This window comes from Gigantopelta aegis, chromosome 14 (genome assembly GCF_016097555.1).
Source record: "Gigantopelta aegis isolate Gae_Host chromosome 14, Gae_host_genome, whole genome shotgun sequence".
In the NCBI taxonomy this organism is placed as follows: Eukaryota; Metazoa; Mollusca; class Gastropoda; order Neomphalida; family Peltospiridae; genus Gigantopelta; species Gigantopelta aegis.
In genome coordinates this window covers 21,364,246-21,389,572 of record NC_054712.1, presented here as the reverse complement: position 1 = coordinate 21,389,572, position 25,327 = coordinate 21,364,246, and the positions used below count along the sequence as shown (strand labels likewise).

Sequence of the window (25,327 nt, the reverse complement as noted above, 5' to 3'; positions counted from 1 at the left end):
AAACCCACAAACATTTGTCAACAATGGAAGGACTCCTAGTATTACCTAAGCTATCAAAAGTTGATTGTACTTCGAACTTTGATCCAGCCGCTTGTTATTTCAATCACATAGCAGTGCATTTCGATCGTGCTGATTTCATCGCATGGTATGGCTGTTACGAGCGGGTCATCACCTAGGAGCAGCCTTTAAATTAATAGCACACGTCATTGTCAGGTGACATCATAAAAATTACTCACAATGTTCTCACCAATGAGTGTGTTAACAAAATCAAGCTTGCATTTTAAACATTAGCCACACGAGAAACACGATGCCTATACATAGAGAATAATACATGAGTGGCCGCTGGATACCATTTATAACACGAGTTGTTTTAAAATGTATCTAACAGAGAATAATACATGAGTGGCCGTTGGATACCATTTATCTCACGAGTTGTTTTAAAATGTATCTAACAGAGAATAATACATGAGTGACCGTTGGATACCATTTATCTCATAACGAGTTGTTTTAAAATGTATCTAACAGAGAATAATACATGAGTGGCCGTTGGATACCATTTATCTCACGAGTTGTTTTAAAATGTATCTAACAGAGAATAATACATGAGTGGCCGTTGGATACCATTTATCTCACAACGAGTTGTTTTAAAATGTATCTAACGAGCGAGTTCTGAGATAAATGGTATCTAACGGACACGAATGTATTATTATATTTCTTACATACAGTCGTATGTCTCGAAATTGCTAATAGACGTACGTGTGTAAACAAACTAGGTGTTTTCAAAAATCACGCATGATGTTCTCACCAACGGGCGTGTTAGAAATATTATTCTAATATTCCAACCCTGGCAATTAACATGGTGAAAAAATATGCCGTGGAAAAAGTTGACTTCACGGCATTTTCCACAACACTTAAGAGAGGAGTTTAATTTTTCATTATTAGACAAAAACTTAACAAAAGTAACAGAAAATTTAGTTTCACGGCTTGCCAGATTGTATTTTAAACAAGAAAATGTCTTTAGTTAACTGATACTTCTATACGTCTATGCGTCTCCATCCTTCTCTCCTCTCTCTACTCCACCACTCTTCCCCTCTCTGTATCTGTGATATTTGTATTTTTTGCACAGTTCTTTACACTGTGTTTTTATTTAACTATTGAATTTTTATATTGATGTTTCTCATCGCTTTAGTTTTCCCTTTACCATAGTTTGACACCCAATAGCCGATGTATTTTTCGTGCTGGGGTGTCGTTAAACATTCATTCATTTTCTACCCCTCTCTCTCTATCTCTCTCTCCCTCTTTCTCTCTCTCCCTTTCTCTCTCTCTCTCTCTCTCTCTCTCTCTCTCTCTCTCTCTCTCTCTCTCTCCTCTCTCTCTCTCTCTTTTTTCCCCTTCTCTCTCTCTCTCTCTCTCTCTCTCTCTCTCTCTCTCTCTCTCTCTCTCTCTCTCTCTCTCTCTCTCTCTCTCTCAATCCTTATTCCCTCTTAACCTCTTGATATCTTTAAACTATTTGGTGAGCAATTGATATATTTTCAAGCTACAAGTAGAATCTATTTATTTGTGACAGATGGTAATGGGGATACTCATGCACGTAGTACTCGAAATGTTGCTTTTTAAATTCGCAGACCCTAGTTTCAGCTTTTATAAAATCGTTAATCTAAAGTTAAAGTTTGTTTTGTTTAACGACACCACTAGAGCATATTAACTAATTAATCATCGGCTATTGAATGTCAAACATTTTGTAATTCTGACACAGTCATCAGAGAAAACCCGCTACATTTTCTTAATGCAGTAAGCGATCTTTTACATGTACTTTCCCACAGACAGGAAAGCACATACCACTACCTTTGACAGTTATGGCGCACTGGTTGGAACGAGAAAAACCCCAATCATTCGAATGGATCCACCGATGTGGTTCGATGCTGCGACGCAAGCACCTCAAGGGAGCACTCAACCGACCTTGATTAATCTATAAACCTGCATCACGTCTGGATGAAGGAAATGTTTTATTCAACGACGCACTCAACACATTTTATTTACGGTCATATGGCGTCAGACATATGGTTAAGGACCACACAGATATTGAGAGAGAGGAAACCCGCTGTCGCCACTTCATGGGCTACTCATTTCGATTAGCAGCAAGGGATCTTTATATGCACCATCCCACAGACAGGATAGTACATACCACGGCCTTTGTTACACCAGTCGTGATGCACTGGCTGGAACGAGAAATAGCTCAATGGGGCCATCGACGGGAATCGATCCTAAACCGACCGCGCATCAAGCGAGCGCTTTACCACTGGGCTACGTACCCCCCCCCCCCCCCCCCCCCCCCCCCCCCCCCCCCCCCCCCCCCCCCCCCCCCCCCCCCCCCCCCCCCCCCAAACGTATGGATGAAGTTACAACACAGTCTGTACGGTTGAAATGAGGAAATATCCCCTAAAAATAGACCATGACCGTTACTTCTCAGAGGTATGTGCATTTTTTTAAATTATGAAAAATGCATATCGTGGTATTACAAACACCAGGATGGCCGGAAACAATAAAAAGTAAGTAATGTATGATTTCGATTATAAAATCTGAACGACAAAACCGTAATACGTGATCAGGGCCGTATCTCGGCACAATGCAGAATCGAAAGGGTATTTAGCAAAATAGTGCCTCGTCTATAGGAGGACAGCCACTCTATATTAAATAGCAAATACCCTACTCTAATAGTAAAAAATACCGGTTGTGTTTAAAAGGGACTTCAAAGGGACATTCCTGAGTTTTCTGCATTGTAAGATGTTTCCGACTAATAAAACATTTCTACGATTAAACTTACATATTAAATATATTTTCTGGTTTAGAATATCAGTGTCTGTATATTCAATGTGTTTCTGATCATCTTAATATTTGTAAGAAGCCCAAACTGAATTTTTGTCTTCAGGAAATATGAAAAATGAAATTTAACATAGTACAAATATTAGAACGATCATAAACACGTTTAATATACAATCACTAATATTTTATGCAGAAAAAAAATATATATATATGATATGTAATTACAATCCTTAAAAAGTCGCTGTTAGTCGATAATATGTTAAAAATTGGAACAAAGACTTCTGTCCCTCGGCATGCTATACAACACGAGAGATTTCAGTCAAAACATACCGGTATATAAAATATTCAATAGTGTGATATCGATTTCCAAGGTCCTGCTGATTTGTTTTGTTATTGTGGGAAATGTGATTTATACTTGTACAATGTACGTCAATAATAAAGAAAGATATTTTTATTAAAAAAAACACTTAAATGCTGGTGAATTATACCACAAAGAAAAATGATTTTCTGCTGGTAACTATACAACTGTGAATAATTTAGATTAATATACGAGTATTTTGTTACACTATAACAATAACATACTAAACTTTACTGGGAATCATATTATCGGATAAAAAGACGTTTGTTAAGATGTTTTTGTCTTAATTCCGAAACAATGTTATCATTGTTTAATTATACAAACTGTTACTTCTAACAATATTTTAGAGAGAGAGAGAGAGAGAGAGAGAGAGAGAGAGGGGGGGGGGGGGGGGGGAGTAATACATGAGTGGCCGTTAGATATCATTTATCGCGCAACGAGTTGTTTTAAAATGTATCTAACGAGCGAAAGCGAGTTTGATACATTTTGAAACAACGAGTTGTGAGATAAATGGTATCTAACGGACACGACTGTATTATTCTGTTTCTTACATATCCTCAAAAACCAGGATTTAAGCAAATTTCAACATGTTTTTCAACTAAAAGTTATTTACAGCCGTTGCACTTGTAGCTGACTTAAGCATCACACACATGAATGTCAGGTTAACTATACGTCACAGTCTAATCGATTTCCATCGTGTAGTTTTTCATTGGATATATGGCATTGGTGACCTGGTCATCACCTATGAGCAGCCAGTCGTATGTCTTGAAATTGTTAACAACAAGTGTAAACAACCATGTTACCTTTATTAACTATTATTAAATATCTTTTGTCTTTATGTACAGATGAAAATAATCCCAAACTCCTGGGAGGAACAGTTAGTTAACATTGTCCCACACAACCGGCCTCGGTGGCGCAGTGGTTGGGCCATCGGTCTACAAGCTGGTAGGTACTGGGTTCCGATCCCAGTCGAGGCATGGGATTTTTAATCCAGATACCGACTCCAAACCCTGAGTGAGTGCTCCGCAAGGCTCAATGGGTAGGTGTAAACCACTTGCACCGACCAGTGATCCATAACTGGTTCAACAAAGGCCATGGTTTGTGCTATCTTGCCTGTGGGAAGCGCAAATAAAAGATCCCTTGCTGCCTATCGTAAAAGGTTAGCCTATGTGGCGACAGCGCGGGTTTCCTCTAAAAACAGTGTCAGAATGACCATATGTTTGACGTCCAATAGCCGATAATAAGATTAAAAAAAATCAATGTGCTCTAGTGGCGTCGTTAAATAAAAGACACTTTACTTTTGTCCCACAAAATCGATTATGGATTTTTATAATCGTAAAAGGCAATCCGATCAATTTTCGATTATAATCGATCATTGGAACATCACTAATACAACGTGTTACCGGTAAATGTACAACTATTTCAGACCATGCTAAGCAGAACACCAATACTGCAATTGTTATTCCACCAAAATGTGTTATCTATAAATATTTTGCAGATACCACCAGTTTTATATACGTAAATCGCTTCCAATACTTTACAACAACAAAATATATGTATATTAAATTTCCGATTGTCGTATATTAGGTTGGCAGGTGACATTGCATACTGTCATATTGAGCAACATGATAGGCACGCCTGCACCATTTAAATGTTGTGGAAGATGAGTTCAGTTATATTTCAAAATGTCAGTATTACTATTTGTTAGGAAAAATAAGTACAAACAGCTTTAATACCGCGATAAACGTTTCTTCAAAACTGTTGTTAATGTATAATGTAGAAAGTTATAAATAATTGTGCAAATATGGGAATAATATTTGCAAGGCTGATAAATTAAGAAATGTGTTCATGCATTCTTCTTTTAAACATATATTTTGCACGCCGGGAAATCTTGCTATTTCTAAGGAATCTTGATATTTCTAAGAAATCTTGATATTTGTGAGGAATCAATGGTATTTGTTTACCATTTACCAGAACTACTTTACTCCAGTCATCCTTTAACATCCATTGTCATAATCAAATTTTAAAACAACGTACGACCAGAAATTTGAATTTGTCAAACTATTTTAAAATGTAGTAAAATTATATATTCTTTATATTTAATCATGTTATTCGCTTGTAGCCAGGATTTAATATTGTGGGGGGGGGGGGGGGGGGGGGGGGGGGATATTGAGGGGCCAACCCACATTATGTATGTATGTATGTATGTATGTATTTTTATATTTTGAATATCTCTATTGTATGTATGTCGGGTTTTGAATTAAACATACATATATTCAATGACGCACTGGCACAGGGGATATTAAAATCCTTTATTGCCTTCACAAATTTCCTCATGCCGTTACCGAGACCCGAACCTGTGGCACCCAATCGCCCGCAATTGTTGGGCCGGAACGCTACCAATCAGACCAACTACGTCCCACAAAAATAGAACGATCGTTAGTCGACCATATTCGTACCGGTCCAACAACCACGCGGTTTTAAGGCCCCATGGCTTGGCAACGTTTGACTTACATGCAGATGTGGACAGACCTGGCACTGGCTATATATGTATTTTTATATTTTGAATATCTCTATTGTATGTATGTCAGGTTTTGACTTAAACATACATATATTCAATGACGCACTGGCACAGGGGATATTAAAATCCTTTATTGCCTTCACAAATTTCCTCATGCCGTTACCGAGACTTTCGGTTATTCGCTTGTAGCCAGGATTTAATATTGGGGGGGGGGGGGGGGGGGGGGGGGGGCATATTGAGGGGCCAACCCACATTATGTATGTATGTATGTATGTATGTATGTATGTATTGATGTATGAATATCTATATATTGTATGTATGTCGAGGTTGACTATTACATACATAGATATTAACGCACTGGCGCAGGGGATAATTAAATCCTCAAAAATTGTCCCATGCCGTTGCTGGGACTCGAACCTGTGGCACCGATTCGCCCGCAAATTGCAAGACTAACCACGATACGCTCTGAGCTATCGAAGCTTCCATAAAAAGGAAGTTTCTTTAACTCAACCATATGCATGGGGCCTACAATCTACGCATTTTAAACATTAGCCACACGAGAAACACGATGCCTATACATAGAGAATAATACATGAGTGGCCGTTGGATACCATTTATCTCACGAGTTGTTTTAAAATGTATCTAACAGAGAATAATACATGAGTGGCCGTTGGATACCATTTATATCACGAGTTGTTTTAAAATGTATCTAACAGAGAATAATACATGAGTGGCCGTTGGATACCATTTATCTCACGAGTTGTTTTAAAATGTATCTAACAATTTTCTACCCCTCTCTCTCTCTATCTCTCTCTCTCCCTCTTTCTCTCTCTCCCTTTCTCTCTCTCTCTCTCTCTCTCTCTCTCTCTCTCTCTCTCTCTCTCTCTCTCTCTCTCTCTCTCTCTCTCTCTCTCTCAATCCTTTTTCCCTCTTAACCTCTTGATATCTTTAAACTGTTTGGTGAGCAGTTGATATATTTTCAAGCTACAAGTAGAATGTATTGATTTGTGACAGTTTTCCCATTACCATAGTTTGACACCCAATAGCCGATGTATTTTTCGTGCTGGGGTGTCGTTAAACATTCATTCATTCATTCATTTGTGACAGATGGTAATGGGGATACTCATGCACGTAGTACTCGAAATGTTGCTTTTTAAATTCGCAGACCCTAGTTTCAGCCGTTACACAATCGTTAATCTAAAGTTAAAGTTTATTTTGTTTAACGACACCACTAGAGCATATTGACTAAATTAATCATCGGCTATTGAATGTCAAACATTTTGTAATTCTGACACAGTCATCAGAGAAAACCCGCTACCTTTTCTTAATGCAGTAAGCGATCTTTTACATGTACTTTCCCACAGACAGGAAAGCACATACCACTACCTTTGACAGTTATGGCGCACTGGTTGGAACGAGAAAACCCCCAATCATTCGAATGGATCCACCGATGTGGTTCGATGCTGCGACGCAAGCACCTCAAGGGAGCACTCGGCCGACCTTGATTAATCTATAAACCTTCATCACGTCTGGATGAAAGAAATGTTTTATTCAACGACGCACTCAACACATTTTATTTACGGTCATATGGCGTCAGACATAATTATGGTTACGGACCACACAGATATTGAGAGAGAGGAAATCCGCTGTCGCCACTTCATGCGCTACTCATTTCGATTAGCAGCAAGGGATCTTTATATGCACCATCCCACAGACAGGATAGTACATACCACGGCCTTTGTTACACCAGTCGTGATGCACTGGCTGGAACGAGAAATAGCTCACTGTGGCCATTGACGGGGATCGATCCTAAACCGCCCTCGCATCAAGCGAGCGCTTTGCCACTGGGCTACGTACCCCCCCCCCCCCCCCCCCCCCCCCCCCCCAACGTATGGATGAAGTTACAACACAGTCTGTACGGTTGAAATGAGGAAATATCCCCTAAAAATAGACCATGACCGTTACTTCTCAGAGGTATATGCATTTTTTTAAATTATGAAAAATGCATATCGTGGTATTACAAACACCAGGATGGCCGGAAACGAATATGGATAATCTAAATAATAAAAAGTAAGTAATGTTTGATTTCGATTATAAAATCTGAACGACAAAACCGTAATACGTGATCAGGGCCGTATCTCGGCACAATGCAGAATCGAAAGGGTATTTAGCAAAATAGTGCCTCGTCTATAGGAGGACAGCCACTCTATAATAAATAACAAATACCCTACTCTAATAGTAAAAAATACCGGTTGTGTTTAAAAGGGACATTAAAGGGACATTCCTGAGTTTTCTGCATTGTAAGATGTTTCCGACTAATAAAACAGTTCTACGATTAAACTTACATATTAAATATATTTTCTGGTTTAGAATATCAGTGTCTGTATATTCAATGTGTTTCTGATCATCTTAATATTTGTAAGAAGCCCAAACTGAATTTTTGTCTTCAGGAAATATGAAAAATGAAATTTAACATAGTACAAATATTACAACGATCATAAACACGTTTAATATACAATCACTAATATTTTATGCAGAAAAAAATAATATATATATGATATGTAATTACAATCCTTAAAAAGTCGCTGTTAGTCGATAATATGTTAAAAATTGGAACAAAGACTTCTGTCCCTCGGCATGCTATACAACACAAGAGATTTCAGTCAAAACATACCGGTATATAAAATATTCAATAGTGTGATATTGATTTCAAAAGTACAGCAGAGATCGGGTTTCCGAGGTCCTGCTGATTTGTTTTGTTATTGTGGGAAATGTGATTTATACTTGTACAATGTACGTCAATAATAAAGAAAGATATTTTTATTAAAAAAACCCACTTAAATGCTGGTGAATTATACCACAAAGAAAAATGATTTTCTGCTGGTAACTATACAACTGTGAATAATTTAGATTAATATACGAGTATTTTGTTACACTATAACAATAACATACTAAACTTTACTGGAAATCATATTATCGGATAAAAAGACGTTTGTTAAGATGTCTTCGTCTTAATTCCGAAACAATGTTATCATTGTTTAATTATACAAACTGTTACTTCTAACAATATTTTAGTGAGAGAGAGAGAGAGAGAGAGAGAGAGAGAGAGAGAGAGAGAGAGAGAGAGAGAGAGGGGGGGGGGGAGTAATACATGAGTGGCCGTTAGATATCATTTATCGCGCAACGAGTTGTTTTAAAATGTATCTAACGAGCGAAAGCGAGTTTGATACATTTTGAAACAACGAGTTGTGAAATAAATGGTATCTAACGGACACGAATGTATTATTCTGTTTCTTACATATCCTCAAAAACCAGGATTTAAGCAAATTTTAACATGTTTTTCAACTAAAAGTTATTTACAGCCGTTGCACTTGTAGCTGACTTAAGCATCACACACATGAATGTCAGGTTAACTATATGTCACAGTCTAATCGATTTCCATCGTGTAGTTTTTCATTGGATATATGGCATTGATGACCTGGTCATCACCTATGAGCAGCCAGTCGTATGTCTTGAAATTGTTAACAACAAGTGTAAACAACCATGTTACCTTTATTAACTATTATTAAATATCTTTTGTCTTTATGTACAGATGAAAATAATCCCAAACTCCTGGGAGGAACAGTTAGTTAACATTGTCCCACACAACTGGCCTCGGTGGCGCAGTGGTTGGGCCATCGGTCTACAAGCTGGTAGGTACTGGGTTCCGATCCCAGTCGAGGCATGGGATTTTTAATCCAGATACCGACTCCAAACCCTGAGTGAGTGCTCCGCAAGGCTCAATGGGTAGGTAAACCACTTGCACCGACCAGTGATCCATAACTGGTTCAACAAAGGCCATGGTTTGTGCTATCTTGCCTGTGGGAAGCGCAAATAAAAGATCCCTTGCTGCCTATCGTAAAAGGTTAGCCTATGTGGCGACAGCGCGGGTTTCCTCTAAAAACAGTGTCAGAATGACCATATGTTTGACGTCCAATAGCCGATAATAAGATTTAAAAAAATCAATGTGCTCTAGTGGCGTCGTTAAATAAAAGACACTTTACTTTTGTCCCACAAAATCGATTATGGATTTTTATAATCGTAAAAGGCAATCCGATCAATTTTCGATTATAATCGATCATTGGAACATCACTAATACAACGTGTTACCGGTAAATGTACAACTATTTCAGACCATGCTAAGCAGAACACCAATACTGCAATTGTTATTCCACCAAAATGTGTTATCTATAAATATTTTGCAGATACCACCAGTTTTATATACGTAAATCGCTTCCAATACTTTACAACAAAAAAATATATGTATATTAAATTTCCGATTGTCGTATATTAGGTTGGCAGGTGACATTGCATACTGTCATATTGAGCAACATGATAGGCACGCCTGCACCATTTAAATGTTGTGGAAGATGAGTTCAGTTATATTTCAAAATGTCAGTATTACTATTTGTTAGGAAAAATAAGTACAAACAGCTTTAATACCGCGATAAACGTTTCTTCAAAACTGTTGTTAATGTATAATGTAGAAAGTTATAAATAATTGTGCAAATATGGGAATAATATTTGCAAGGCTGATAAATTAAGAAATGTGTTCATGCATTCTTCTTTTAAACATATATTTTGCACGCCGGGAAATCTTGCTATTTCTAAGGAATCTTGATATTTCTAAGAAATCTTGATATTTGTGAGGAATCAGTGGTATTTGTTTACCATTTACCAGAACTACTTTACTCCAGTCATCCTTTAACATCCATTGTCATAATCAAATTTTAAAACAACGTACGACCAGAAATTTGAATTTGTCAAACTATTTTAAAATGTAGTAAAATTATATATTCTTTATATTTAATCATGTTATTCGCTTGTAGCCAGGATTTAATATTGTGTGTGGGGGGGGGGGGCATATTGAGGGGACAACCCACATTATGTATGTATGTATTTTTATATTTTGAATATCTCTATTGTATGTATGTCGGGTTTTGAATTAAACATACATATATTCAATGACGCACTGGCACAGGGGATATTAAAATCCTTTATTGCCTTCACAAATTTCCTCATGCCGTTACCGAGACCCGAACCTGTGGCACCCAATCGCCCGCAATTGTTGGGCCGGAACGCTACCAATCAGACCAACTACGTTCCACAAAAATAGAACGATCGTTAGTCGACCATATTCGTACCGGTCCAACAACCACGCGGTTCTAAGGCCCCATGGCTTGGCAACGTTTGACTTACATGCAGATGTGAACAGACCTGGCACTGGCTATATATGTATTTTTATATTTTGAATATCTCTATTGTATGTATGTCAGGTTTTGACTTAAACATACATATATTCAATGACGCACTGGCACAGGGGATATTAAAATCCTTTATTGCCTTCACAAATTTCCTCATGCCGTTACCGAGACTTTCGGTTATTCGCTTGTAGCCAGGATTTAATATTGTGTGTGTGGGGGGGGGGGGGGGGGGGGGTGGGCATATTGAGGGGCCAACCCACATTATGTATGTATGTATGTATGTATGTATGTACGTACGTACGTATGTATGTATGTATTGATGTATGAATATCTATATATTGTATGTATGTCGAGGTTGACTATTACATACATAATATTAACGCACTGGCGCAGGTGATAATGAAATCCTTTCTGGCCTCAAAAATTGTCCCATGCCGTTGCTGGGACTCGAACCTGTGGCACCGATTCGCCCGCAAATTGCAAGACTAACCACGATACGCTCTGAGCTATCGAAGCTTCCATAAAAAGGAAGTTTCTTAAACTCAACCATATGCATGGGGCCTACAATCTACGCGGTCGATGCCGCTTACGTGCATGAAACCGTGGGCAGACCTGGCACTGGCTAGTATGTATTGATGTATGAATATCTATATATTGTATGTATGTCGAGGTTGACTATTACATACATAGATATTAACGCACTGGCGCAGGGGATAATTAAATCCTTTTTGGCCTCACAAATTGTCCCATGCCGTTGCTGGGACTCGAACCTGTTGCACCGAATCGCCCGCAAATTGCCAAATTGCCAAATGTATGTACGTATGTAGTATGTATGTATGTATGTATGTATGTGTGTGTGTATGTATGTATGTATGTATGTATGTGTGTGTGTGTGTGTGTGTGTGTGTGTGTGTATGTATGCATGTACGTATGTAGGTATGTATGTAGGTATGTATGCATGTAGGTAGGTAGGTACGTATGTAGGTATGTATGTATGTATTTTATAACATTTAATCCAGTAAAAAGAAAGCTTTGATTGGGGTACATGGCCCCCGTGCTCCCCCACGACAGACCAATTAATCAATCAATCAATCAATCAAAATAAATAAATCCATCAATCAGACGATCAATCAACAAATCAATCAACCTACTTATCAATAACACAATCATTTAATGTTAATAAATTTAAACAAACCTTTTCCATAGTTGGCTGGTTTTTCTGGACATAGTGAAATCGTCTTCTGGGTTGTAAGCTTTAATTGCGTCGTGTGGGTTGTAAGCGATAATTGCGTCGTGTTGGTCGTAAGCGGTAATTGCGTCGTGTGGGTTGTAAGCGGTAACTGCGTCGTGTGGGTTGTAAGCGATACCTGCGTCGTGTGGGTTGTAAGCTGTAATTGCGTTATGTGGGTTGTAAGCGGTAATTGCGTCGTGTGCGTTGTAAGCGGTAATTGCGTCGTGGTGGAATCCAAACTGCTTCTGTCACTATTAACGTCAACGTTCCGAGTCCTGCTCAGGTTGGCTGGTCCATGTTCCACCAGCAACGTGTACACACCCTTCCTCGTCATCGTCATGTAGCCGTGGACGTCGACGAGCTTGAGGTAGTTGAGGGTGACGACCATGACGCTGCTGATGACGACAAGACCCAGGAACATTCGCTTACACGTCGTGCTGATCTGAACCATCCTCACCATCCATCAGTCACGAAGACCTAGCGAACGAAACAGAAGAATTCCGTGGAATTAAATGTATCACCTGCCATAATCGTATTCCGTATCGTTCATAGTCGCATCCACAGATGTTTGTAAGAATTTATGTTTATAAATATTAATAGTAATAATAAAAAAAAAAAATTATATCTATATATATATATATATATATATATATATATATATATATATATATATATATAAGTTACAATAAATTAAAAGTTAAAAGTTAAGAGAGTACTGCTAAAGCAACACGTCCTCTACCAGGTTCAACACATTTTTGTATCTCCTAAAATCAAGGGCCAGAATTCTGTGGGGGAGAAAAAGAAGAGTAAATCGCCATGAAAGTCAAACCTGATCTAAAACAGTGCATGATAAAGCTATAAACAAACTGTCAACTGAATAACTGAAGGCATTGTGAAAAAAACCATCCGGAAAACACAGTTTCGTATCTTCTAAGTCCAAGGGCCATAACTTCGTCAAAAGCAGCGTTCTTTACATAGGATTTTTTTTTTTAACCTTCTCCGTAACAGGTTGTGAGTCATCGAAAATTCTTAAATAATTGGTGAATAATCACACAGTGAATAAAAATTCTACAAAACATTTTCATTGACTTCCAAAAACTTCCTTTGATACGTAATTTGTTAAAGTGAAGCTTTGTAACGCAATACCCTCATACCTTTGGATGTGATTAATGTCAACCAGTCGTGTTCAGCAACAAGTGACTTGTTAACACTATTACCTTATTTCAGAAAAACGTCTGATTTCCAAATCAGTGACGAAAATGCAAATTACTTGAAACACTTCAAGGCCGTTCAGTTTAAATTATGGAAACCGCTACATGATAAATTCCCAAAACTGAACCTCACCACATTACCTCCTAAACTTAAAGCACTACAAGATGTCCCTATAGGTGACCTCATCAATCAGTTGTCGCAACTAGAACCAATAATAACCGACTTACATAGACCACTTTGGCCATATATGATAGCACTGATAGTCGTCATTTTCTTATTGGCAACACTAGGTTGCATTTTTAAGAAACGAAAACAATTAGTTTACTGGTTCACGAAAGGTAGAAGTAAAAAGGGAATAGCAGTGATCGATACCAACGATTATAATCTGGTGTCCACAAAGCTGGACGGCGAATTTCACGCTGAGAGAAGCACTTTACCTTCCGCACCAGTTCCAAGCACCGACGATAGCAGTATAGTCAGACGAATCTACCCGACGATCAACCAACCCCAATAACGGACACGTATTCCAGTACAAGGAACTATATTTAACTATTATTCAGTCCGCTGTGACGACCTATGACTATATCTAAGTGATTATATAATGTGCGATGCTATATATTTTCGCACAAGATGATCATGAACATTGTGTATTCCAGGGAGACGACGCAAGATGAACAATATAACGTTTACAGTGAGGATCGATTGTGTTACTTTAATTTGGAAGATCGTTGCCTTGCAAAGATCTTTTCTTGCGGGGGACGAATATAACACAATACCCTCACATTAAAGGAACAGATAGCTAACTAGTTTCTCCTGACATTAAAGGAACGACGATGGCCAGCGGAAATCAGTCCAGAAATCTCCGAACTAATTCTCCTGACATTAAAGGAACAGCGATGGGCCAGCGGTTGTCAGTCTATAATTCATATATGAACTTTGGGGACGGTGCGAGATGACCGCATACGACTGTGTTGACGGACAGATCCGGCCTCAACCGACCAATGTCGCTGCATAACCCGCATACCTTCCTCGTGCCAGTAGTGTTTAAAAGAAGAGCCAGCAAGCTCTATCGACAGTCTTTTCTCAACCACGAAAAGATCCGGCCAACGGCAATCCAAGAATCAGCCACTTTGTTGACCCAGCTGGTCGTTATACTTTCTGACGAAAGTAAAACTGAAACATCCGACGATAACGTGAGGCAGATGCAGTTCCTGTGAACATTTTATCCCGAACCACGATCATCCTATTAGTGAACTCTGTGACGAGAACCCAGAGAAGAACTGAACTATACCTTGTAAAATGTGTAACTTATAACCTATTAAAATCTTCCTTAACTTGATCGATCTTCCGAGTTTATCAACCGTTGTACGAGTGTTTCACAACGCGCGCTCGTACAGCGACGACTATTAAAAGAGTACTACCACTATACGAATCATCAGAGTGTCACTAACCATACGACTGGTTGTGGCACAGCTTTGTTGAGGTTTTCTATCGTCTTTATTGGCACAGTTTCTCGTTTGTGCTGACTGGTAGTTGTTTTAGTAGATATTTTGTTTTTATTGTCTCCTTAAATACTTTCAGTGGCCCAAACTCAATTAGTTCATGTAATTCATGTAGTGCATATTCTTACAAATATGAGATTTCTAAATACCGCGATTCAGTGGTATAAAACGGGGTGTTACGGTATTGACAAACAGTTACGGTGTTGACAAACAGTTACGGTGTTGACATCATTTACAATTACGATGGATAAATATTAAAATGTTTATATATGACGACAATATATGGTTTTATCTTTCTGGATGACTATCAAACAGTAAAATAGCAGGATACTATTTAAGATGAATTTTCAGGGAGCACAAAAAAAAAGCTTCCAGTGCCTATACAAATCAGACGTTGAATATAATTACCCGTTCATCTAATTAAAACGGCAAAGACAATAGGATACGAAATGAATGTTTGTTTAACGATATTTCTGCATATGTTTCAGCTATTTCATATCTAACATATGGTTATTTAGATCTTTTAGCAACCTCGCAATGGTAGCATATGCATGTCATAGTGTGGACATACTTTGTTTTTTTTTAACCAAAAAAAAGTGAAATATTTTATATGTGATGAACAGTTACAGATATATATTTAGTAGCATATCAAAGACAAAAATAGCATAAAAATATATGAGTTGTTTTAACCAGGAACAATGAGAAAGCGTCCAGCTGTCAGGAAAGTAGAATCTTGGATACAATTACATATTCACACAATTAAATGGCCAAGACAATAGGAGTGCAAAGGAATATTTGTTTAGCGATACCCCCAGCTATTTAATGTTGAATGTATGGTTATTTAGACACTTGGTCAAAATCGTAACGGTAAAATGTTACGATGTTGAAAAAAAACAACAAAAAAAACCAACAACAAAAAACACCAACAACAACAACAAAAACAAAACACCAACAGCATTTTTATATTGTTGTTAAGCTGTGTTGAATTGCCAAGCTATCTTCGAATCATCCATTTATGATGATATCTGATATCTGTGTGTAAGTGTGTGTGTTCAAGTACAGGCGCTGTGGATACGCAACCCTCAAACGTTTTAGTTCCCTGAAAACCGTATAACGCCAGTGTATGTCAGATGAATGGATTTTTAACTACCCCGGTATGCCTTTAGACGCTGACGTAATTAATGTACGTTTTGCCCGACCGAGGATACACAAAGGCTATTTTTCAAACATCGACTGTGTGTGTGTGTATTAGTGATTAATATGTCAAATATTTGTTATTAGAGAACTTGGAAATGATTGATGTAATGCAATTTAACGTTAAACACAGGGTTATTGTCGTATTAGCAATGTCTCAAGCCAATGTTTTATAAATTAAAATTGTTATCAAGGCTACATTTTGAGGACAATAACAATGTAACAGATTAGATGACAGAAGAAAAATAATGGAAACAGAGAATAATACTTGAGTTGTTTTAAAATGTATCTAACGAAAGAAAGCGAGTTTTATACGTTTTTAAACAACGAGTTGTGTTATAAATTGTATCTAACGGACAAGAATTTATTATTCAATTTCTTACATATCCTCAAAAACCAGGTTTGAAGCAAATTTTAACATCTTTATCGACTAAAATATATTTACAACCCTTGGCACTTGCAGCTGACTTATGCGTCACAGACACATGCTTGCCAGGTTAACTATACGTCACAGTTTATTCGATATCCATCGTGCTGTTTTTTATTGGACGGATGGCATTTGTGACCTGGTCATCACCTTGGAGCAGCAAGTAGTATGTCTTGAAATTGTTTACAGACATACGTGTGTAAACAACTATGTGTTATTAAAAATACGCATGGTGTTCTCACCAAGGGTGTGTAAGAATATTAGAAATTGTTTTGAGGCAATGCGGAAAAACGTCTTGACTATACCACCAGAAAAGTGTCACTATGTTGACGAAATCATTATCCCTTTCAAGGGAAGGTCTCATTTGCGTCTTTACATGCCAAGCAAACCCCATACATGGGGATGCAAACTATGGGGTAGGTTAGGATCTTCTGGCTATATTTATATATTTGACTTATATATACCAGTCAGCCTAAAAGAAATGTTGAAAAACTTGTTCTCTCTGCAGTTAGTACTAAACCAAATAACTTCCGGCTTGGTCAAAGTTGGAGGTGCACCCAACTTTTGATAGAGAAGTGAACACCACAAGTCCTGTGATTGGTTACAAATGTGAGTGTGTTGGTTGTAAAAAATAATAGTTTCATCTGGGTAAAACAAATGTGTAATTTTATTTCATCTAGTACCAATGTGTCAAGTAGCCTTGTGCTTGAAACATGTATGGGGTACCTGTAAAAAAAAAAGTACTCGAATTTTGTGCGAAACTAGGGTAGTCATAGACGCTACCCGTTATCTCAGAAACGAGCAGCTTGACCCCCATTTTTTTCTGATTCACTTTAAGTGTAAGGGGTGGTAGTATTTATATCCGTGGCGTTTATGTCGGTTGATACGTTGCAGGTAGGAGTTTTAGCCACATATATGTTACTATTGTCGTCTATGGGATTTGATTTGGTAGTATACACCCTATATAGAGATTGTTACATGAGCTTGTGTGTCGTACTGATTTTACCAAATGAGTGTCCGGATTATAGTATTACGCGAGCGAGATCGAGCGTAATACATCCATCCTGACATGAGTTTCATAAAATCAGTACGATTCACACGCGAGTGTAATAATTTCTTTTTTATCCATATTATTCAAAATCTTATTTTCACGAATAACAAGCTAGGATCATGTCAAAACGTTTCAAACGTAACTAAAAACATTTCAAACATAACGAAACTACGTCAGTTCAGAAATGACGTCATTTTGATAAGCGTTTACACTGGGGAAGCCGCATTAATTTAAGTTATGACGTCGCTTCACAACATTACGTCATTCGTTGTGCACGTGAAATCATTATGGCGCACGTGGGTCATACTGGTTATATTCCCCTGAATATCTTGAACTATGTAGATAATAAATAAGGTGATGCCAAAGATATGACAGTTGGTGAACAATCGGCAAACGGTGCAAGAAAACCCACAAATATAATTTTGGAACACTTGATACATTAAGTTTTAAATTTTGAATACCAAGTGTATCATCAGAGCTTTAGATCTCACTAATTTGGGCACAACGGGGAATTTTGTCTTTTGTGAGCACAGAAAGGTCCTTTTAGTTCAGTACTGTCATGAACAGCTGCTGGAGAGTTGTCAATATTCAGAAATGCATGTCAAGTTATTTTAATGTAATTAAACTTAAATATTTCAGTGGTTTTGCGGTTAACTATTTTGAGGTCAACATGTTTGTAATTTGAGCATAATTATTTTGGACATATATATATTTGGAGCACAACGTTTGTCGTCTCGACTTTGGTGCAATCTAAAGCCCTGATCATATATGATACGGTGTCGAAATGTTCACGTTATTTTACCGTGGCTTCAAAGTGTCTCCACCCTCAACTGTCGCTATCAGTAGCAGACTGAAGACAAACCATGACCCACTTAAAATAAGTAGAACAACTTGCTGCAAGGCGCGAATCCTGTCTGTGGGATACTGCATATAAAAGATTCCTTGCTACTAATGGAACAATGTAGCGGGTTTCCTCTCTAAAACTATATGTCAAAATGACCAAAATTAATGTTTCATATCCATTAGCCGATGATTAATAAATCAATGTGATATAGTGGTGCCGTTAAACAAAACTAACTTTAACTATCTTCAACCATGAACTCATAGTGCCTTCTGTTGTTTTGTTTTAGTTCCTTGTTTTGCATTTGTTTTTACTTTATTCATGCATACAATGCCAATGTACCATATTTAGAAAACAATCGGCTCAAAAATAAATAACTTGTAGTAAATTCCATAGTATGAAAAAAGGCGTTCTCAGTGGCACGGACTATAGTTGTCAGCATACACTTTGAACTGCTGATCTAATGGCAAACTATTTGTCAGCTTCTCAAAAACGCATGCAGGGTGTATACTACCAAATCAAATCCCATAGACGACAATAGTAACATATGTGGCTAAAACTCCTACCTGCAACGTATCAACCGACATAAACGCCACGGATATAAATACTACCACCCCTTACACTTAAAGTGAATCAGAAAAAAAATGGGGGTCAAGCTGCTCGTTTCTGAGATAACGGGTAGCGTCTATGACTACCCTAGTTTCGCACAAAATTCGAGTACTTTTTTTTTACAGGTACCCCATACATGTTTCAAGCACAAGGCTACTTGACACATTGGTACTAGATGAAATAAAATTGCACTTTTTATTTTACCCAGATGAAATTATTATTTTTTACAACCAACACACTCACATTTATAACCAATCACAGGACTTGTGGTGTTCACTTCTCTATCAAAAGTTGGGTGCACCTCGAACTTTGACCCAGCCGGAAGTTATTTGGTTTAGTACTACCTATACGCCGTAGGCCTAGTTTTTAAAATCTAGAGTCTGTCACTTTAATTTACCGAGTGTTTATCGGACTTTTTAATCTGAAGTACCGGCCTCGGTGGCGTCGTGGTAGGCCATCGGTCTACAGGCTGGTAGGTACTGGGTTCGGATCCCAGTCGAGGCATGGGGTTTTTAATCCAGATACCGACTCCAAACCCTGAGTGAGTGCTCCGCAAGGCTCAATGGGTAGGTGGACCGGCCTCGGTGGCGTCGTGGCAGGCCATCGGTCTACAGGCTGGTAGGTACTGGGTTCGGATTCCAGTCGAGGCATGGGATTTTTAATCCAGATACCGAGTCCAAACCCTGAGTGAGTGCTCCGCAAGGCTCAATGGGTAGGTGTAAACCACTTGCACCGACCAGTGATCCTTAACTGGTTCAACAAAGGCCATGGTTTGTGCTGTCCTGCCTGTGGGAAGCGCAAATAAAAGATCCCTTGCTGTTAATCGGAAGAGTAGCCCATGTAGTGGCGACAGCGGGTTTCCTCTCAAAATCTGTGTGGTCCTTAACCATATGTCTGACGCCATATAACCGTAAATAAAATGTGTTGAGTGCGTCGTTAAATAAAACATTACTTTTTTTTTGGTTTTACTTTTTTAATCTGAAGATGAACACGTATAGGTACTGCACCCATTTTATATTTAAAATAAATTGTGGCGTCTTTTCCTGTGAATACAAACAGTTTAAATCATTGCTACCCTATGGTTTAATTGTTTCAGCAATGACAACTTTACTTTTTGTCTGTTAAAGATTATGACCATAACCTAACTATTATTGTTTTATCATTAATACAACTAAGTAATGATGTTGTAAACAAAATTCAGGACCCAGAAACAAATATCCATCTTGGTTTCAAATATTCGAAGTGTGCGAAATGGAGTTGTAAATACCTGCACTAATCTGAATTGTTTACTCTTTGATATATCCTTTGTGTTTCAGAACATACCTCGATGATAATACATGTATTATAAACAGTGTTACGAACTCGCGATCGACCTCCCTGTCGTGGGCAGAACTCTCTGGCCGAGTCGGAGGTTGTGCCCATAACAGTTCTCTGATGGAAACATACCAAAAACATTATCCACACCCACATTCTCTTGATCGAACTCTTTAACCATCCACCCTCTAGAAAAGGGATAACAAATCACGATGGAAGCGTCGCGGTGTTATGTCGAACCTTGCTGACAAAAGATAAAATTTGCTATTTAGAATCATGAGGGATGGTTCCAGTGTCCAGAGGACGAGGCAGGGGTCGAGGAAGGCCGTCTCCATCACAGTCTCCACGGTGGCCCAGTCCTCCCCCATCTGAGTCTCTCACAGCTCCCATGAGGAAGACCCTCCAGAGAAGAGTAGTATAGCTGAGCCATCCTCTAGAGATGCCAGCCCAGCCTCCCTTATCAAAGTAAAGAAGGTCAAGAAGACCACAGACCTCACTCTGGCAGAGGAGGAAGCCATGGCTGAGTGGATACAGGAAAAGGATCGCCTGTATAACAGGTCAGGTCAGGTCAGGTCATAGGGTTTTACGTGCACATTCAGAGCAAGCTGTTGTAGCGCACGCCTGTCTTGGGCACAAGAGCCGGCCTCGGCCGGCGCTTCCGTCCAGGACAGGAAAGGTGGGGGGGGGGAACCGCCTGTACTGACAGGTGCAAGTGAGCACCAGCAGCCCGACCGTGGTCGGTAGCAGGCGGAAAGGGGGGGGGGGGGGTGGGGGTAGGCTAATGGTGCTATGGAATTTTGAATGGAGCAAGAATTATGCCAAAAGAGAAAAGGTGCGCAAGTTTGATTGAGGAATTTGGGCGCAATTTTGTACGGTCGGTCAAAAAGAAAGTTCCGGAGCTAATATAGGTTTTGACATTAGTGAATCGAGAGTAGCTCGTTAATTAGACCTCTATGATACTGTGTTGTCTCCCTAGGTTGTCCATAGGGCCCTTAAAAAGGGCCTGACCGCTTCAGGTAAATAGCCTGTATAACAAGAAACTGAACATCTATAAAGACAAACAAAGGAAGGATAAGCTCTGGGAAGACAAGGCGACAGAGATGGGGAAGATCAGCGAGACTGCATATTTGGTACAGATGAAGAGCAGATGCACACTGATTGTGTATAGATGATGCTGTATTTGTACCAAAATGGGGGGGGGGGGGGGGTGCAATTGAAGTGGGATCGCACTTTGGACCTATTGCAAACGTCGGAACAACGCCTTCGACGGATAACGAGCGTCGTAGTCTTAGTGGCAGCGCAATTGTGGACGTAGAATGAGCAGAAACAAGCCCATAAAGCGTAGTAGAAACGCAGTAACAGCGCAATAAGATCGGGAGAGGCACGTATTGAGAGCCCAATAAGCGTACAGCAGTCGCACACCAGTCGCAGGGGACGATTTGTGCGACCCCAAGATGCGTCTATGCGTTGTTGCTACGCCCACAATGGCGAACACCCAGAAATTATCTCCCCCTTATAGGTCGCTTCGTTACTATACGCCCTAGGGTCTCGCTTTAAACAGCTGTTCGGTTGTGTGATTTGAAGCCACTGGTCGTATAAAATTACTTTGTCCACCTCTGTACGAACAAGAAACGTGGTCATATTTTTTTCAGATGATGAGGCATTGCACAAAGAATGTCTGGACTGCATAACGAATCTAGTATATGACAAAATAAAAAAATAATAAAAAAAACCCAAACAAACAGTGAATCGCAGGAAAACGAGACGTCTGTGTATGTCATTAGCAAAAACCTATCCATTCTCGGTGTGTGGATTTAAAAATATATATATATTATTTATATATTATTTGAATAAAATCTCGTTGAAATATTTTATTTTCTTCCTTTTATGTTTAAATGTAAATACCAGATAGTTATTATTTATGTACTTATTCAATACCGTATATGTACATGCTAAGCAAGTAATTGTGATCATATATTGAACATGAAACAAGTCATGTGTGGATACTGCATGTAATGCATCTCTTGGAATTAATGTTAAGTGAGTCATAATTATTTCTTGTTGCATCTGGTTTTAGAAATCCACATTTGTAAAATGCCAGTATTTTGTTTCTTTAATTTATAATTTATTACTCTTACAGCCTTCGGAGAGAAAAAAAACGTATAATGTCCAAAGCAGTTTTCAATTGCTGTTAATTTTGTTATCAGTGGAAATCATGGAAAGTCGTGCATTTTCTTGGTATGAACCATGATTAAAATAATTTACAGTGGACTTTTCTTGATATAAGTACTGAAAGGTAGAATATTTTGATACTGGTATGTCAAATACATTTATGTTAAAACAGGCTCAGTGAAATCAGAATTCCTATCAGATTATGTCATTTTGTACACACAAATTTAATTATTTACATTAACAAATTATAAATATTGCAAAACAATACCACTATCATTTCTAATTTTATTAAAATGTGCATAAAAAAGCATTGTTATATTTCTACTTACATGTAAAAAAAGAAAAAGAAAATTAAGAACAAAAAACAGTATATTTAATATTTTAAATTTCCTATTTATTTTTCATCATTTGAAAATTTAGTATTTATTTCTGTAATTATATGTATGTTACTGATTTTTTAGATAATTTTATTGCATGTATACATATATATATTTTTTTAATTTTTGATTTTACATTGAATATATATATATATATATATATATATATATATATATATATATATATATATATATATATATATATAATATTTATTTGCGTTACCATAACTTTAATAATTTTGTTTGGGTTGAGTTTTGGGGTTTTTATTTTCTTGAAATAATTTATTAAAAAATAATTATGTTGACTAATTTGGTTGACTTTACACTACTGTGCAAACGAATAATTTGTGGAAATAAACACGTGTATCTCCATATTAAATCGCGATAACATAGAACCCGGAAGTAAACGGCGAAGAATGGAACGTGGCGTTTTACAAATTAAAACTATTAAATGCTGTTACCGGTTTTTTTTTTTTTATTGCAAACACTCAAGTATTATCAGTCAAATATGTACACATTTAATGGTTTTGGCATGGTGGATATATGATAAAGTTGTAAGAACGGTAGGGAGTAGCCTACATGTTGGGAAAACCCACGATATGATTTAAACATTATTTTGTTCCTTTTTTTTTTCTTTTTTTTTCTTCCATATTTTTTTTTTTTTTTAACCACCAACTGTGGAATTTCTTAGATTTTTATTATTTACTTTTCTTTTTAGCTGTTCTACGCTTCAGTCACATACATGCTTACAATTAGGTCGGTAATAATAGAGTGGATATACCGATCGGTGCGATACAAACAAGTTTATGTCATGTCATGTCATAGGGCTTTACGTGCACATTCAGAACAAGCTGAAGCAGAAGGCTCCTCCGTCAAAGATAGGAAAGGTGGGGGGAGGGGAGAGGAGGGACCGCCTGCACTGGCAGGTGCAAGGGAGCACCAGCAGCCCGATCAAATCGGTAGCAGGTGGGTGGGGGTGGGGGTGGTGCTATGGAATTTGAATGGAGCAGTTAAATGCCAAAGAGAAAAGGGTGCGCAATTTTGATTGAGGGAATTTGGCGCAATTTTGAACGGTCGGTCGAAAGGTAAATGGCCTAGCTAATATAGGTTTTGATATTAGTGAATCGAGAGTAGCTCGTTAATTTTAGACTTCTACGATGCTGTGGTGTCTCCCTAGGTTGCCCTACAAGTTTTGAAACCGGGATGGTGTATAGTGCACGAGCGCCACCTGTCGGGAAGTCTCTGATTGTTTTCTATACGCTCACGTGGTTCGTTGCCATGGCGACTGTACTACGTCATTACACCGTCAGAGCGCCGACTCGCTGCGCTCGTAACAAGCGCCGAGGTTTAGGGCGCGGGAGATAGCTCATGGCGACCCTTTCCCATCATTGACAGTTTCCACAGCGTCACCAAAGCGTTCTCAGAGACCTTACTGCGCTTACTTTTCGTGATCGCAGTAGAGTGTGACAGGGGTATAAACGTTTAAACGGTGTTTTGAAAAAAAGAAAGAAATGTTTTATTTATTTATTCAACACATTTTCAGGGCCGTACCCTGACCAAAATCTATAGGGGGGCACTAAATTTTATAAATAATTTTTAACATACTATAAAGATTAAACCTTGACCTTTTCAGGGCCGTACCCTGATCAAAATCCTAGTGGGGGGGGGGGTGTCTACTTTTTATATATAAAACAAATTGTGACTTGTCCAAGAACGCGGAACCTTTTAGAAGTCCGGGGCATGATTTCCTGACATGAATTACTAAAAAAAAAAGGACAAGATTCTCGGCTGCCCCCCCCCCCCTGCCTCCCCGGAGGGTACGGCCCTGACATATATCTGGAAAACGAAGGCATACGTTTCATGGTGGAACGTGAAATCGACATCAATTATGACTGTTTCGAAAGCAAGAAGAAACGCTACGAAGTAAAAAGCATGTCCCAAGATGCCATCGTAAAAACATGAAGACTTTATTATGGAAGTTATTTAAAGACACGTACTCCCGCTTCCTCGCGTATATGCATTACTTTGACAAAGGCCCCAACACGAGGAATATATATATATATATATTTATCCCTCGAGGAAGTAATGGCTGACCCCCACCCAGGCGTCAGCAGAGAAGTATCTATAATTAACAGAACACAAGATATGCAAACAAACTAGCTAAAATATGCGGAGAAACGTCAGTTCACAAAATAAGATAATCTTTTAATAAATATAGCTATTTTTTTAATAATGGTGCATTACATAATGACAGCATACCTTTCATTTTAAAAACGCTAGGATTAATTCTATAATATTGTTTCCATGGTATGCCATTACGTTTGTTTTGTGGAAGGAAGTAGTTTTAGTGTTCTTTTTTTCCTTATCTTTGTCTGTCTTTTAAAAAAAGAAAAAAGTTTGTATGTTGGTGGTTTACGCCATAGCTATTGTGACTCTTTATCGCCTGATTACTC

At 38.3% G+C, this 25,327-nt stretch overlaps 1 protein-coding gene across 2 annotated transcripts in view; it reads right to left on the bottom strand.

The window, feature by feature from the left end:
- LOC121388902 (beta-1,4-galactosyltransferase 4-like) overlaps positions 1-25,327 on the bottom strand; it is a 99,359-nt gene that overhangs the window by 33,593 nt on the left and 40,439 nt on the right. Inside the window, exons 1-2 of one of the 2 annotated variants that reach the window (XM_041520440.1) lie at positions 14,412-14,559; positions 12,140-12,652 (exon numbers count right to left, since the gene is read on the bottom strand). In XM_041520440.1, coding sequence (XP_041376374.1) covers positions 12,140-12,635 — 496 coding nt within the window. In that variant the 5' untranslated portion in view covers positions 12,636-12,652; positions 14,412-14,559. Of the gene's footprint in view, positions 1-12,139; positions 12,653-14,411; positions 14,560-25,327 lie in introns of those variants that run through there. The other variant, XM_041520439.1, reaches the window with a different exon arrangement.